Source organism: Botrytis sinoallii (genome assembly GCF_014898435.1).
Source record: "Botrytis sinoallii strain Bc 23 chromosome Unknown BSIN_003, whole genome shotgun sequence".
NCBI lineage: Eukaryota > Fungi > Ascomycota > Leotiomycetes > Helotiales > Sclerotiniaceae > Botrytis > Botrytis sinoallii.
In genome coordinates, this window is record NW_024066030.1 from 1,513,614 (window position 1) to 1,531,371 (window position 17,758).

General features: G+C 40.7%; 1 protein-coding gene across 1 annotated transcript; it reads left to right on the forward strand.

The window, feature by feature from the left end:
- Positions 1-8,844: 8,844 nt before the first annotated feature.
- On the forward strand, positions 8,845-11,523 carry EAF02_002167 (uncharacterized protein; the record flags this gene model as incomplete). The annotated part of the gene is made up of 5 exons (XM_038898215.1): positions 8,845-8,881; positions 9,070-9,190; positions 9,242-9,282; positions 9,347-9,779; positions 9,837-11,523. The coding sequence occupies 5 exons, from the start codon at positions 8,845-8,847 to the stop codon at positions 11,521-11,523; spliced, it is 2,319 nt and encodes a 772-aa protein (XP_038761907.1).
- Positions 11,524-17,758: the final 6,235 nt, after the last annotated feature.

The window sequence follows — 17,758 nt, forward strand, 5'->3', positions numbered from 1 at the left end:
CCTGCTCATCGGCATCTTTGTACACTTTTTCCACTTTCCCCTTCTGGTTTGCTATGGCAGATTATCATTATCCCCAAGATTGCCAATATAATCCACAAGGTATTTCTCAATGCTATCTTCTCGAGCACACTAACTTTTCTCTCGGGTTTACACTGCTTAAGAAATTTAGCCAGGATACAACACTCTTCGCATCAAACAACCACGTTGCGTCTTCAGGGCACTCATCAGTACAACCATCACCGTCATTCAATACGTGGATCTCATCTCTGATTATATTACACGGTCATCTCTATCTAATTCTCTCTGGGGTTCCCTAGATCTTCCAGAGCTATTCATCACCCACACAGCACATCCCAAAAACACCAAGTCCCAGACCCGGACGCCAAAACGCTTCTATTTCCCACAATTACCAAGCCAGCTGCTCGCGTCGAGCGCATTCGCCCAGGATTATCAAGATCCATTACTTCGTAGACATATGAGATACTGCACCAATCCCAAAATTCGTTTTATCACATACATACATGTATATATTTTAGCGCTAGTTCGTGGTTATCCTGAACACATTTGCTACTGCGAACGTTAGTGAGCTAGTTAGTATCACTCTGCTTGTCTTTAACCCCTCGTTGCGAGGCGGATTGGGTGTGGCTTTGATCTGTGGTGTATCTATCTACAAGCTGATCTGAAGTATTCTATTACAGAGTAGACTACTTGAGATTTTACTATGAGCCGTGGCTCAACTGTGGTCATTTATGAAGAATATACCTAGTGGAAATGATAAAAAAGGAGTCATGCCGAAATCAAATTCCAGAACATTTCCTCTCCACATAGCTCAGAGCTCAATATTAGACGCGTAATCACCAATATTCCATTTTGTAAAATCTGAAGAATCAGTCGCAGTAACCGGTTCATGGAGAGTGGAAAGAATAGCATTGTCCTGACGCTCCTCAACTTACCTACTCTATATAGGTACCATCACCACTACCATCACCAGCTTCAACATCCCTCCCATCCCTCCTATCCTTTACAAACCGCTTCATCAGCGCATCCCGACTATATATGCCTTGGTACCAAATTGATATCCCAGCACTATCCCCATCAACCATCCACCTTCTAAAACAACAACCAAAACAAGAAACGACCACTAAACCCCCATAATCTCCCTCCTCAACCAAGATACATCTCTTATCATTCGCCTACACAACCCCATTTCATCACAGGAAACTACATACATATATGTATGAATCTCATACAAATATAAAACTACCAGCTAGCTATCTATTCAGAAAAAACTCCTATCTCCAAGCCGATACTGATACACACATACATCCATACACACACCACCTAAACCGAAAGAAGAAGAAGAAGAAGTACAAATTCAAATTCAAATTCAAATTCAAATTCAAATTCAAATTCAAATTCAAATTCAACTTCAACTTCAACTTCAACTTCAACTTCAAATTCCCTGCAACAAACACACACACACACACACACACAAACAACAAACTACATACATCATCAAACCTACCAACCCTTCACAACCCTCCACAAACCTCACAAACAAACAGGCTACTCAATACCCAACCCAACCCATCGCATGATCCGATATACATCGACTGACTCTGTAGATAGGTAATTTTCCAAGTCCAAGCTGCACTCAAGTAATCATACCATCCCACTCCACCCCACCCCACCCACTCTTCCTCCAAACCACCATATTAGATAATTTAGATTCAATAAAAACAAGCAGAGTAGAGTAGAGTAGAGTAATTTCGTAATTTCGCAGAGCAGGAGAGAGAGAGAGGCGTGTTAATGTTAATGTTAATGTTATATTATATTATATGATATTACTATCTATCGATTATACGACGTGTGATTTGATACTTGATATCTGAGGAGAGGTTTGGGAGGTAAGTTACATGTGTGGATTTGAATTACTCGTGTTGTTTGGATAGGTGCTTGGTGGTAGGATGGGGGATGGGTTGGGTTGGGTTGAGGGGAGTGTGAGGGTGATATATATGTATGTAAGGGTACTTAAAGGATAGATTTTAAAGTTAAAAGACAGTACTGGTGATATATATAAGGAGTAACCTAGCTCCAAAACTATATGATTCTTAACACCGGAGAGTACCTATATGAATGATAACCTCTCCCTCAATATTCTCATCTGAAATCTACATGTATTCTTTTCACCTCTGTGACTGTAGATATTCGAAAGCTTTCTCGTTTATATTCTATTCTTTCCAATCCCTTCTTCTGTTGATTTTTCCCTCATATTTAATTTCTCTCGTCTGTTCGTACACGTTGTGTTTACGTCGTTATGTCTTCTCTCTTTACTTCATCTTTACCCTATACTTGATGAATTTACACACTTTCCCTCTCATCCCTTTATTGCGTCTCCTTCTCCTTCTTTTTCTTCTTCTCTCCTCTACATCGACGTTCACTTCTTTATCTATCCCTCAAGCGAACAAAGTAACTACTGGTACATGTCACCTGGAAGCAGACGCTCAAAGATTGAAGAGAAAGGGGAAATGATGCAGGTCAATATCTGTAGGCCGAAACAATTAATTTTTCAATAAAACAAGACTGCATCTCTCTCCACCTAACATTGAAGACCTTGAGTTCAAGAATTCAAAGCAGGATGCCGGTGAGTCCAGAGAGTTAGAGTAGATGTGAGCTTTCACTATCCGAAGAACAGATCTATATGCGAATTGATAGTTGAAATTGGTACCTCAAATCGATTGAATATTCTAATCCGATCGAGAAAGTGAAAGCTTCTAAGTGTCGGGCTACAGTCCGAGCTATCGGAAAAGCTGAGTCCAAGGTACGTATTGATTGTGAAGGAGAAAGTATTAGACAATCCAATCTTACTCTTTGATCTTGAATGCTTATTTTCCACACAATATCCCATAGACTTCCATCCAAGTCTCGCTTCGAGAAATGAAATCGTTACAGTAACGACCGAAAACCCCAACCCAGAAATGTAAAAAAAATATACCATGTCGTCGCACAACCAATAAAATCATTTCCTCAAGCGCGCCACAGCATAAACAAAGAGGAGGTGGCTTGCCTACCTTTCAAGCGCCCCCGCCTACACTACTCAGCGTTACATTGAAGCAACCCGTCAAAACCACCGACAGCCATACGTTCCGCATCCTTCATCGTCTAACGTTCTGACTGCTGTGGCAATGGGTAGTTATCTTACAGCACGATAGATTATCCGCTCGGAGATTTAATTCGCTCGTGGGCAGGGAAAACAGATAGATCGAAATTTCCTGTTTTTTTTCAAAGGATCTTGTAATTTGTACCTGACAAAGCATTTTGTTTTCGTGGACTGGCGGGATACTACCATTGAATCGACTGGCTGAGACAGCTGAGACAGGGCGGGTATTTCGAAACGCTAAAACGCTAAAACGACAAGATACTACATATATACGGTGAATTTGCATGCACGCACGCACGTGAAATGCACCATTGTATCAATGCTCTGTCATTCTTCCGGGTAAGAAAGATTTCCGCGATGTAGTATTCCTGCCTTGCAAGCATTATGAGAACGAACGGGATCCGAATCTCACATTGAGATTGAAAATCCTCCGTCAGAGTGAGGAACCTTGCTTCCATAATTCCTAGTAAATACTGTACTACAGTATGAATGACATTTCAGTGAGTGATATCAGCGTCAAGATAAGATAAGTATAAGATTGCGAGCAGCATAGCAATTTTCAATATAAGCCAACGAAAACATGATGGTACCTTATTTCTCACTATGCAGACCTACCCAAAACACATTATAAGTCCAAATCCGAGTCTGAGTCCGAGGTAACGGTAATTTCGGAGGGTTTGTTCTTGATCTCCAATGGAAAACTTCGACATGAAATTGCCTCCGCTTTGGAATAATCTTGGCAACATTGCCTTGGCCAGATAAATAGGATATTATTTTATTCCATGATAACCTTCCGTTGTACCTGGGAAGCTAGAACATGTGCCTCATTTCGTTTCTTTCGAGTTGATTTGTAAAGAACATTCCGCACAAGAAAGTTACTTTGATGGAATATCAGTGACTTTATTTAAAATTCCATCTCGTATGGACCTTGAAACTGATGGCTGTTCATGTCAGATTGATCGTATATTGAAGGGTTTTATTGGCCGGGTGTATTTAAAAGACTCGAGGCATTCAAGATTTTCTGACCCTAGAATTAGGTGATGGGATATACATCTGCAAAATTAAAGACTGGCACATGAATTGGAACCCAATTGAGACGAAAATGCCTAGTATGAGACCAATAGGCAAGACCTGTGCTGATTTGTTTCTTGTTGCCTATTTTGTCAACCATGGTTTCGATATCTTATATTGACTTCGAGCCTCAGAGGTGCATGTAAAGCGACAGCAAGATTGGGTTAGCTTAGGAATAAAAATCCCATAACTGTTGACATCAAAATTGTGGCAGCCCTAGACGAGCAATCAGTGACTGACTGTCAGTCAGATCGACACATCTATCCACAATAATCCATGCGTATCCGTAGAAATAAAAAGGAGAACGATACATGGTGGGAGCGTGGATGGGCAGTCTTCCTGGGTTGCCGAAGGAATCATTCCACTTTTTATCTCGAAAGCTTGTTTATAGTGGCTTGAGTCGAACTTTGACTTGGTGATAGCTTCGGAACGCGTCAAATATATGGAGAATAAAGGTTCTAGAGTAGAGATACACATGCTTCTAAGTTCTGATCTTCTTCTCCCTCAAAGTCCCTTCTCCTGAACTATGGGTATTATGGAGCCTCCTTTTTTTCTATGAACCGATCATTTCGAGCTGGCTGCATTAAACACAGTCTCGTACTGAGATATGATTCTTTTTTTGGAAGATTGTTGTCGTGGAGCCTGTGGGGACCATTCGATTGCTTCTGCTAAGACGAGACATTAGTTTTACAGCCGACTCTGTATACATATCTGTGGTATCGTTATAGTACGATTGGGTAGGTATCAAGATACAACACTGAATTGTGCATGGTGCAGAAATTTGACCAACTATCCAGGACATCCGAAGTTTTCGCTCCTCTATGATAGTCGATAGAAAATACGCGTGTCAAACCAATGCGGACTTGTTATCAACGAGAATACCGGCTTTCCATGGAACCTTGTCGTGCTGCATTCATTATACCTGCATGTTCAGGTTGACCAGGATTGCGATAGATTTTTTTTTCCCACTGTGCTCTCTATTAGTATCCTCGTAGCTCTTTTCATCGCACAGACAATCATCTCATCATCAATCATCATCAATGCCCCCCTACCATCAATATATAAATTATTGACCCAGAGATTCCAACTTTTGATAAATTGCTGTGAGCCTTGTAGGGCCTGAGACAAATGCTGTCATTGTTGGTTGCAAGGTAGAAAGCAATATCGAGAGATTGAGAGTGAACTTTGAAGGATTTCTGATCTTCGGTACAACTGGTCATTATATATTCGGATGTCCACGCGAAATATCGTGGTCAGTCTCTTGTTGAGATATAGTACGTGAGTGGTGAGGGGAGCCAACGCATGATAGACGATTTGGTCTGGCGGCCTTACGAAGGAAGGATTTGACAAGGAACGTGAACGTGTGCGAGCAGGCGGGCGGGCCATATATTGCGGGTATTGAAGATTGTTTTTGTGACATCAATTTTTGATTATCGTGGGGTGTTGTTAAATCTTGGGAGAGTGAATACCTCGGTCCTCTCGTCCTATAGGGTGCGTATTCCGTATTCCGTATTCCGTATGCGATTTCCCTTTTGGACTTTGTGTGAATGGATGAGATTGATCATGAGAGACCAACTCTTTGGGAGGATTTGGGCTGTTGCTATTCGACGTCGTAGTTGAGTGCCCCCCCTGCAATCGCAATTTGGTATCTATTTGCACAGCCTTTCGGACGTGGAGCGTCTTCCCCTACCTAGGTAATAAGTCTGACAATTGTCATCTCATCCAGCCTCCAGAAGATGTATGCTTTACTCTCAGCCTATAAAGTATTTCTTCCTGATATTGCGCCTCTTCAGAACCCAAGCACCGCCTATGTTTCGAGTTAGGGGCTCTACTGCATTTGTTATGGGCGCTTACACGATAATCTATCTAGATTCTACCAACCTTGCTGTACGTAGGTACTTTGAGTTTTGGAGAGACAACTTTGAGATACATCTAGTACTAGGTCGGTCGGTACCTGAGGTTTGTGTGATATAAGGTTCCGGTTCCAGTTCTAGAAGGGCTCATACTTCCAACGCATTTGATTCCATTCGTCTAATAATGGCCGGCTCTTCAACTAGTCGGCCATTGGAAGAGCCGACCATCAGCTATGTTACTCATTTTCGCGGCTGGAGGAGATAAACTAACGTGTACTACTACTGGATCCCTAGATAGATAATTATCATAAAGTCGGCTTGAAGTGCCGGCTATATTCATAGTTTGCGGGTAGCTCTGACCTGGACAAGATGGTAGGAGGGACGGTTCGAGGGATACCCAATAGAGTAAAGTAGTAAAGTAGAGTCAGGTAGAGCCAATTCTGGTGGTTTCTTTCACGCCGGCTCCCGTACTTAGTTGATATCGAAAAGGAAATCTTGAATTACTTTGGTAGATATCAATGATTATCAATGCAAATCGCAAATAGATCGATTGATCCTTTGGTTCGCATGCAGTCGTTCTTTCCTTTTTCAATAGCACAAGAGCACAATAGTACAATCACAACTATCATCAGTACTAGGTGGTTGATACTTAGGTAGGTACCGACCGACCTTCTCAGGGTCTTTCTCTCCGCATCCGCCAAAATTGTTACTTCCTAGCAAAAGAGTAGCGGCGGGAAGGATCCTGTTGTATCAACTTCTCAGGTGGTATTCATTGTAACATATCTGGTACTGGTGGGTAGGTACCTGTAAGTATCTCGAGAACTTCTCAAAGTGTAAATATGTGTATATGTGTATATGTGTATATGTGTATATATATAATATATATATATACATGCAGTGGACAGGTCACCCACCATCTACTACCCAAGTCTTGACCATTGCCGCCATCATCACCGTCTCATCGACTTTCTTCACTGAAACATTCACAACTTTGATATTAAACTCTGAGATAACTCGGTACAGGATACGAGATAATTTGCCTACTCTGTACCTGTTGAAGCATAACACCTCCTTTTTATTATGATTTTTCATTTTGTATTATATTGTCAAAGCAATCTTTGACATTTGCCTTGGGAAAAGTGTATATATATGGTTGATCTACTTGATATTGTCCGGGTACCTGTCTGCATCGTGCACTGTACCAATAAACGTACCTAGGAGGCAGCTCGATAGATACTACCTAGATAACTCTCAAATATTGCAATAAAAGGTATAATTACAACTGATTAGAATTTAGAACTTAAAACTTGCTTTTGCTTCTCTAGCTTTTCTTACCGTGTAAATACCTCTCTCTCTCCCCCTCCCTGCCTCCCTCGTAGTTGACTGCAGTGATCAATAAATTGCCGTGATATAAGTTCATCAGCCACCTGGATAACACGGAGAACCATATCTCCATGGCGTTGCGAAAATAAACAGCCTTCCATCTACCTCTCACACAAGTTCATCCACCACACATCTTGGCATCAGCACATTCATCTTTTTTTTATCAAGGGAGAGAAACAGGCCAGAAGGATAGAAAAAGGGAACAACAATCCAGCAGGAACGAAAGTCCTTCTTCAAGGTTTCAGCAAGGGAAGGGAAAGGGAAAAAAATAAATACACAAACCAAACAATTTTCAACCGCATTCGTTCAAGTCATTCTCCTCTGTCAGCGCAATCAAAACCAGCGTCGGAAACTTTCCATTTCATTTATTGAATTTTTAATCCTTGGATTTTCCTTCATTCTTGTCAACAGCCTCTCTCTCCGTGTCTCTCTGTCTCTCTCTCTCTCTCTCTCTCTCTCTCTCTCTCTCTCTCTCTGATTTTCTGCCTCTCTGTCTCTCTCGCTGTCTCTCACTACCTCGCTCTCCTACGGTTCTGCCGGTACGTTCTCTATCAGAGACAGACAGACTCTCGCAGTACATATATCCATTGTGCGTGCGTCTCTTTTTCTTAATGCTCCATGATCCACGTACGTATTCCAAGGATTATTCGGTCAAGGAAGTCAAGGAAGTCAAGGAAGCCATTGAACGCATCCACCCCAAATACCTACTGCGTACGTTCCGTAAGCTGTTGACCAATCCGACACGTCTGTTATATACCTAGCACATGAAGTTTATTATTAAAGTTAGACCTCTAATTCATATTGATTACTCTCCGCAGATAAATCACAAACAACGCCAACGCCTTTTCTGCTACGCCCTGTTTTTTGTTTAATTCCTCGCAAATTCGCAACCTCCGAAGAAAGTTCAAACCCCATCTGGATTTCGGATTCCTGAACAATCCACATCTGCATCCACCATAATCAATCAATAAAATCCACACTCTTTTTTCCCTCTGCGGTTGGAGCAGACAGGTCCAATTATTCACGGTCCTGAATTCATTCCACCACCCAATCCAGGTCCATCGAACAATAAAAAAAGACTCGTCCCGTAACCTAAAGAAAGACAAAGGGTCTCTTCAGGCCTTCACGCTCGTTTTACCAAACAAAATTAGGACGATCAGAACTAGAAGTTCCTCGCATCCCCACCCAGGCCGCCTCGGTTTTGGCACCAAGACAGGGGAAATACAATAATACAGCTGCAAAAAGCAAATCCAATTTTACGACTAGTTTTGCCTACCCAGTTTGACTCGGTACCTCAAATCGAACGAGGGACGGCAGAGTGAGCTGCTTAATCTCAAACTTGGTCAAATACTAGACCAGCATTGGTCAAGACTCAAGATGGCACCCACTCCTCCCCGATTAAGAATTCTATCAGGTTTGTCTAATGCAAATGTCCTTTATTTCCCACTCCACTTTTATACCACGCTAGCTGAACACCCATCTCCCGCCAATATCTTCATTTTTCTTATGTTGTTGTGGTTCACCGTGTGCGATTTCGTAGATTTGTTCATATCGTCGTCGTCGTCAAAATGGGAGGCAATGAACTAATCAGTGTGTGTACAGTTGGTGGAAATGCTGTCTCTGCTTTCCTGTCATGGAGGCTTCAAGCCACCAACGCTTGCGATGTGACATTGGTGTGGAAATCTGGGTTTGACGCTGTACACCAATACGGGATATCATTCAAGTATGTGCAGACGGCAAATATACCTGCAGCAATCGACTGACCCTTCCACAGATCTACATCTTTTGGCAACGAACGATTCAAACCACGACATGGTATGATTTTCATGGTCGAATTCCAGCTGAGAAAAACAAGCGAATACTGATGTATGATCTCTAGTCGTCCGCACACCAGAAGAAGCTGCAAGTAACAAAGAGGGCCCCTTCGATTACGTCCTGCTTTGCGTAAAAGCCCTACCAGATGTATACGATCTCGCGGCAGTAATCGAGTCGGTCGTCACACCACAACACACATGCATATTAGTCAACACTACAAATACACTCGGCGTCGAGGCCCACCTGGAATCGAGGTTTCCAAGCAATGTCGTGTTATCACTCGTCTCGGGTGCTGAGATAGTGCAATTGGGAGCAAGCGAATTTGAGCACAAAGGTTCCACCGAGATATGGGTTGGACCGGCGACAAAGAACCCTTCGATGCCTAGCACTATACAAGGAGATATGGCTGAGGCATTGGCGATGACTTTGAGTGGTGGGCAAGTTGAGTGTCATGTTTCCCCAAACATAATGCAACAGCAGTTTGAGAGGATGATTGGGTAAACTATCATTAAAGTGTCTTCCAGGTTGAGTTGCTTGCTAATCCTTATTTCCAGACCCATAGCATTTCATCCACTGAGTGTAATCTTCGAAACACCGTCGCACGCTGCGTTACTGGAGAAAGTTGGCGTAAAGTCAATGATATCTGAATTATTTGACGAATTAGTCAACCTTGCCCAAGCACAACATTGTGAATTTCCCGCAAACTTCAAAGAAAAGATCATGGAGGATATGACAAAGCCTTCCGACGTCAATAGCATTATGTATCAAGACTATGCCGCCAAGCGACCGATGGAGGTTGAGACTTATCTTGGATCCCCTATAAAGCTTGCTCAGCTTGTTGGCGTTAAGGTGCCTCGGATAGAGACTCTCTACCCAATCCTCCATAATCTCAACATTGTCAACCAGCAAAGAAAAGAGACCAACCTCGCACCAATACCGTCTCCTATGGCTCCCCCCATGAGAATGTCATCTGCACCCCCTACTAGACCTATGATGAATGGAGGACCACCTGGGAGAGGTAGAGGGCGTGGACCGCCTATGGGTCCTCCACCGGGTATGCGGCGCGGACCAGGTGGGCCACCGAACGGTTTTGGCCGACCTCCATCAAACGGAGCTCCCCAATCGCGAAATCAGTCGAGGCGGGGTTCTTTGGAAGGTAATGATCTCGAAGAGTTCAGTCACTTGGTTTTGTATGATGATATTCCTGAAGGTGGAGAAGCACCCTATCCTGCTGCAGCTGGCGGTGGTGGGGGTGGTAGTGGTGGTGAGATTGCCCTAAGAGAGCGAGAATTAATGCTCAGGCAACGTGAAATTGCTCTTCGGGAGCAGGAGATGCGCATGCGTCAAGGTGCAGGTCCCCCTCCTAGATCTCGTCGAGGTCCATCTACACCTTCAGTGCGAAACGGGGGCGGCTTTGACGATGACGATGACGACGATGACTTCTATGTTGATCCTGCAGATGCACCACCTGTTCCTCTGATCGACCCCGACAACTTTGATATGATGAGCGTGACATCACGTCGAAACCGTGCAAAGCCGGGGCCAACCAAACAACAAATGCGTGCTAATCCAGAATTCGATAACGGCCCCCCTCCTCCTCGTCGAGGCGGTGGATTTATGCGTGGCAACATTCCCCGAAATCGATCCAGCGCCAGATTAATAAGTCAAGTTCCCGGCTTACACGACAATTTGATGGATGATCCCTTGATGGGTTATTCATCCGATCGATATGGTACTGTGGATAGACGAGCAATGGGTATGGAATCGAGGACGAGTTCTTTGACAGCCGCTCGGCTGGACGAGTTACAGTATGGGTCATCCGGTCCACCACTTCATGGGCAAGGTGGTCCATATCCAACTGCAAGGAGAGCAAGTCAATCGCCAGGAAATCCGTATAGTCCACAAGCACAGAGAGCAAATGGAAGACCTTCGCCACCGAATGGGTATATGGCAGGGTCTATGAATGGCAGACCGTCGCCTCCAGGGGGTATGGGACAGCCTGCACCTCGGCACCCGCCGGGACAGGAGAATATGGTTGCACCGCAACAGGTTGAGCAATATGCTGGGGTGAGCGCCCTCCATCCACCAAAAGGTCCTATGAACGTGCGAAGTCTGACCGGCAGTGCTAGCGCTAGCGCAGGTAGTGGTGACAGCGGCGCAAGCGCCAACCTCGACTCAGAGCCATCTGCAAACAGCAGTCAAAGTAGTCTCGGGCCGCGTCCCCCCATGGGGGTGAGGTAGGTTCAAAGATACAGCTAAACGTTTCTCGATATTTGTCACATTCGTCTCTTGATGATAATGGTACGCATTTCGATTTACTTTTTCGGCGACGAATTTTTTCTGATCGATGGCCTTTGCCTCCTTCATCTGCATATACACCTTATACTTTTCTTCGAACTTCGCTTTAATGGCTTCGACCACTTCCGTACGTCTTGAAAATTCGGGAACGCCTCTCTCGTGGGGGAAATAATGATGAAATACACAATTAGATTTTGGTGGGGCTTGAATGAGGAAGCATTGTCGTTTTTTACGTCCTCCACTTGAGGAGGAACGGGTACATACACATGTGCATGGCGAGATGCATCGCGCACAAGTTTTGTTTTTCTTTTCTGGTAATATTGCATTTGGGGTGGCGTCTTGATGTCTGCATATAATTTCTATACTCCATTTTTCCACAGTTGCTCTGGGACAGCTCATGCGAGTGAGTGACTGAACAGTATTTTATCTCGTCTATCCTTCTTCATAAGTGGACTATTTATTGGTGGGAGCAACGGATAGGGATCTTTGGTATATGACAGACAAAGGATTTTCCTTTCTTGTTTCACTACTTCACTTACCGGCTAGTTATGGTGGGAGGAACTCTGCTTGGCGCCATGTGTCAGACAAATTCTAAAATGGTGAAATTGATGAGGAAGTAGGAAAAGTTCTAACCTCATCCAAGGTTAAATGGAAAGGAGAATGGGAAGTAGAGGTGATGGCTATGGGATATCTATTTTGTTGGTTGGTTGCTAGACGGATGGGCTGGGATGGAATAGGATGGATTTGACGGTGTTGTATAGACAAATGGATGAATGGGCGGATAGTTAGGCTTGGGCGGGTTTTCATCATGGTGAATTGATGGCCTGAGAGTATAAGAGGCGCGCTATTGGGAGGGAATGAAGGTTACAGTCTATATAAGGAGGGGTGGTGGAAGATGAAAGATGGGCGTGAGTGATTTGGCAGAGCAGAGTCAGTGTGTAGGCAGTCAATCATTTCTGGGAAGTAAATACGAGAGATAATTTGGAAATTTTGTTAGGCATTTGGCTTTGTGTGATGTGTGATGTGTGGTGTGTGAGATGTGAGATGTATGAAATTATCGCTTTCGCTTTCGCTTTCGTAATTGCGAATACGAATGCAGGTGCAAGGTATATAGTAGGTACCTAGCCTAGATAAGTAAATACTGTTCAGCATAATAATCTGTTTCATATTCAGATCAAAGATCGTGTGTGTTTCCTGACCTGTTAGTAAGAGTAAATGGTGGGCTTTATTTCTTGCCTGTTTTACACTGGCGATTTTCGCGATAGGGTATGATTGTTTTTGAGTTGATTGGCTATTTGTTGGTGGCGGTGGTGGTAGTGGTAGTGGTGGTGGTAGTGGTAGTGGTAAATGGATTGGAATGGTTGATTGGTTGATTAGTGAGGAGTTAGTGGGGAGTTGGAGTTGGTGGTGGAAGAAGGATTGGTTGATTAATGAGGAGTTGGTGGTGGATGGGTCGATGGATGGGTAGATGGATGGGTATGTATGTATGTATGTATGTATGTATGTATGTATCAGATTGGGAGATTGAGAGATTGGGAGATTGTGAGATTGGTCAGTTGAATTTGTTGGATTGGGGGAGTAGAGGGCTGGAGGGAAGTGGGAAGTGTGATTTAGGGGCGGGAGAGGGAGAGGGAGAGGAGAGACTTTGAATAAATAATGTGTTAGTGGTGTTGATATTGATTTTTAATAGATGATGGATGTAAACTATTGAAATGGATTTGTACACGTAGAGAGAGAGAGAGAGAGAGAGTATTTGTGTGATTGTGTGTGTGTGTGTGTGTGAGGAATTTCTGAAAACGTTTTTTATAGAGATAGGTGTTGGTATAAATATGTTAATTGATATATTTAGGCGAACAATTTATTTACAGGAAATGGGTTTGTGGGAAGATGTGATTGGTTTGGGAGGGGAGGGGGAGGGGAGACGAGGGAGGGGAGGAAGGGGAGGGGGGGTTAGTAAGATATCAGATGTCAGATGAGTTTAGATGAAGCGGAAGGTTGAAACGGAAGGTTGAAACGGAAGGTTGAAACGGAAAGTTGAAGATCACGGTAAAGAGGAGGAGGGAGATGAGGATGAGGGGATGGAAGTGCAGCAGGAGATGGTGAGATTATGAGATCGGGATAGAATGGGTAGAGATATAATTTCTATATTCCTTTTCGCGAGGGGTTCTTTTCGCTTGTTGGATGGAGGGGGTGAGTGGGTGAGTACTAGGTAGTATCATGAATAGGGTAATTGTGAGAGAAGATGATGAATGTGAGAAGAGAAGGTAGCCAGCCAGCCAGTGCGAGGATAAAACAAAAAGATAAAATTCCCGCGTATTGAGTTCATTTCTTGATATTGGGATTTTGAATTTGGATTTGGATTGGATTTGGAAGGAGATGGATGGATGGGATATGCTTTCATAGATGTTTGAGCGGTTTATACGTTATATTTCTTTCTTAGTAATGCACACCCTAATAGTATTTTTACCACTCCGGGTAGCTTATTCAATGATATGTTTTTTATTAATAGGCGAGAAGGTGATGGATATCCGATATAGTAGGATATTGGAAGGAATGATGATGTTATATTTGTTGTGTTAGATGGATATATTGTGAGTTGCGAAGAATGAAGAAAGGAAGAATTGAATTTGAGACTGTAGTTCATGTCGTGGATGTGAAATATGATGATCTATTTATTTGGGGGTTTTGTAGTGTTGATTGATTGATTGATTGATTGATTGAATTTACGTCCACCTTCAGTCTAAGACTATATAGGACGACTAGGCCTTAAGGGCCTAGTAGATAACTTTTTATTTACAATAATAGGAATAAACAATTTGGGGAAGTGCAAACGAACATTAGGGACCTAAGCCCACTTACTATACGTATAACATATAGTAAGACAATAAGGAAATCTATTCTATAGAGTATTCTTCCTCTCTTCCTCTTTCTTCAATCTCTTTCTCTTTTTCTCTTTCTTCTTCCATTTGAGCCCTTAATAAATGCCAGGCTCTTATAGCAATTTTAGTTATATTAATGAATTTGATAGTTAATTCGATTCCTATTTTCATATAAAGTAGGAATTGTAGAGTGATTTTAGAAAGTGGTATATTCTGGAATATCTCTTTTCTTTCCGCTTTGTATACTGAGCAACTAATCAAAAGGTATTGAGGTACCTCAATATTACTATATATACATCTATTATTGAAATAATTAAACAATATAAGTATGATTTAATATAATCATAACCTAGTTTCAATTAAAAGAAAGTGCTAGCTGTATTTCGCCTTGTTTCAATTGATAGCTTGATTTTCGATCCAATTTTTCATGGAAATAGTTTCGAATAGATTAATACTGTTTAATTTGATCTAAGTTTATATTGATTGAAAGTCGAGCTTTATTGATTAAAGGAGGATTCTTTGATTATTATTCCTAATAATCCGAAACTAGTTTTTATTCGAAGTAGATTGTATTGTAGTTGCTTCCTTTACTAGCTTATCTGCTAGTTCATTTCCTTTTACTAAAGTATGTCCTGATATTTAATTCAAGGATATTTCCGCTCCTTTAGTTATAATAGCTTTGGCTGCTTTGATTGCTTGAATTTGATAGGCTTAACCAGGGTTGATTGATTGATTGATTTAATTAACGTCCACCTTCAGTCTATGACTATATAGGACGGCTAGGCCAAATGATCTAGCGGATAACTTTTAAAGTACAAAATTAGGAATTTTAATAATAAGATAAGTGAAAACTAATACTAGGGATTTGTTCCCGTTTATTATACAAAGTGCATATAATAAGATATAAAATAAAGAAGATTAAACCCTTTCTTTTCTATCTTTTCTTTTATCCTTCTCTTTCTCTTTCCATTTCCGAAATAACTCTTTCTCCTTTTCTTATTATCTCTTTTTCTTTTACAATTTCGTTTTATATCTCGACTCTTAATAAATACCAAATTCGAATAGTGATTTTGATAGTATTGATGAATTTGATTGCTAATTCGATATCTATTTTTGTATATAGTAGAAATTGTAGATTGATTTTCGAGATTGATATTTCTTTGAAGATTTCCTTTTTTTCTTTTTTATATATTGGGTAACCAATAAGAAGATGTACAACTATTTCGATATTGTTACAAATACACTTATTGTTTGAAAGTTTGAATCGATATAAATAAAACTTAATATAACCATAACCGATTTGAATTGAAAAAAGGTGCTAGCAATATTTCGCTTAATACCTTTTGGTAACTTGATTTTGGAGCTGATTTTCCATAAGAAGAGTTTCGAATAGGTTGTATCTGATTGATTTGATCTGGATTCGTATTGATTGAGAATCTCTAGCTATTAATCGGAGTCGTGTTTCTTTACTATCATACTAAGTAGCCCTATACTGGTTTCGCTTAAAATAACCCGTATTGAAGTTGCTTCTTTCACTAATTTATCAGCCATTTCATTTCCTTATATCGAAGTGTAACCTGGAATCCAATTTAAAAAGACTTTAGCTTCTTTTATTCTAATATCCTCTACTGCCTTGATTGCTCGTATTTAATAGACTTGCCCGGGGTGATCGGAGGGGGTTTTTAGACAATAAAGTCTAGCTTGATTATCCGAATAAATCTTGAATTTCTATCCTTTATATGCTATAGTGATAGCATATTCGATAGCTTTTGTAACTCCCAATAATTCTCCATTATATACTAATTGATTAATACCAATATTCGAACGTTTTCGATAAGAAATTGATCCATTTGATTGTATTGCAACTATCCCTATTCCTATTCCAATTCCTTTTTTGGTAGAAGATGTATCAGTATATATATAAACTGTATTTTGATCTTTGTGTTTAAATATAATATTGTAAAGAGTAGCTGTATCTTCTTTCGAGCTTTACTAATATTGACTTTGTAAGGTGTATCTCTTTTCCAAAAAGGAAAGTTGAAATGGGTAATCTTTTCGAGAGTAAATGGATTGAAATCTTGTTCTATAGATTCTCTTATTTTATCTAATTGAAATAGCTTGTAACATTTCCTTCGAGGGGTAGTTATTGTTTCTAGATCCGATTTGTGTTGAGATAGTACTTCTTTTTCGATATTGATTAAATGATTTGGTGATAGTTTTATTAATCAAAAGGTATATTGTTTTATGTTTGAGTCTAAACAGATTTTTGCTGGCTTTAGTTCTACTTCGATTTCTATTAGAAGGATTAAAGCGGTTTTGAAAACTCCAAGTATTTTTCGAAAAGCTAGATTTTGAAATGATTGAAGTGTATCCTTGAATTTGATCTGGCCTTTTTATCAAACTTCTGATCCGTAGTCAGCATACTAGTTATACAAGCTATGTATAGTTGTCTTATAGCTTTAGAACTAAGGCCTTTTTCTGTATTAGCTAAGCAAGCCATTCGTTAAAAGGCTTTTTTCGCTTGTGCTGCTCTAATATTGACGTATTAATCGAATTTGAGATTCGGATCGAAACAGATACCAAGCCATCTAATTAGAGATTGGGGTATTATTATTTCCGAATTGGGTAAAAGTAATAGGATATTGAACTATTAATTTGGAAGAGGAAAAATGTATTAGTTTTGTTTTAGCTAAATCGAATTGGATTGCATTCTTTAAGCTGAGTTTATATAATTGTTTTGTAACTCTTTCTAACGAATTAACATTCTTTTTCCAAGTAGATGATTAGTGATAAAAGCGATATCGTCAATATATAAAGGAATTTGATTGAATTGTTTTGGAAAAGATCTCTAATATAAATCAAGAAAAGGATTGGCGAGATAGGGCTGCCTTGTGATATTCCAGTCGAAATTGACTTGAAAGATTCGATTTGATTATTAAAAGATAGTTTTAATTGTTTTTGTTAAAGAAATAAAGCTATCCAGGAGATAAGATTAATTAATAATCTCAGCTTCTTACAGATATCCAATAATCGATTTTTTGAAACATAATCGAATACTCCTTTTATATCTATAAATAAAACCGAAGTTTTACTATTAGCTTGCTTATTGCTTTCAATCTCTATATTCAAAAGGAAAGCTGTATCGATTGCTGATTTCTTTTATCGTCCTCCCATTTAACTATAATATAAGAAATAAATAGTTTTCCGCTAGATATCCTAATTGTTGAACTAGAATCCTTTCGCTTACTTTTCCTAAACAATTGAGAAGTACAATAACCCTATACGCTTTTGGTATCGAA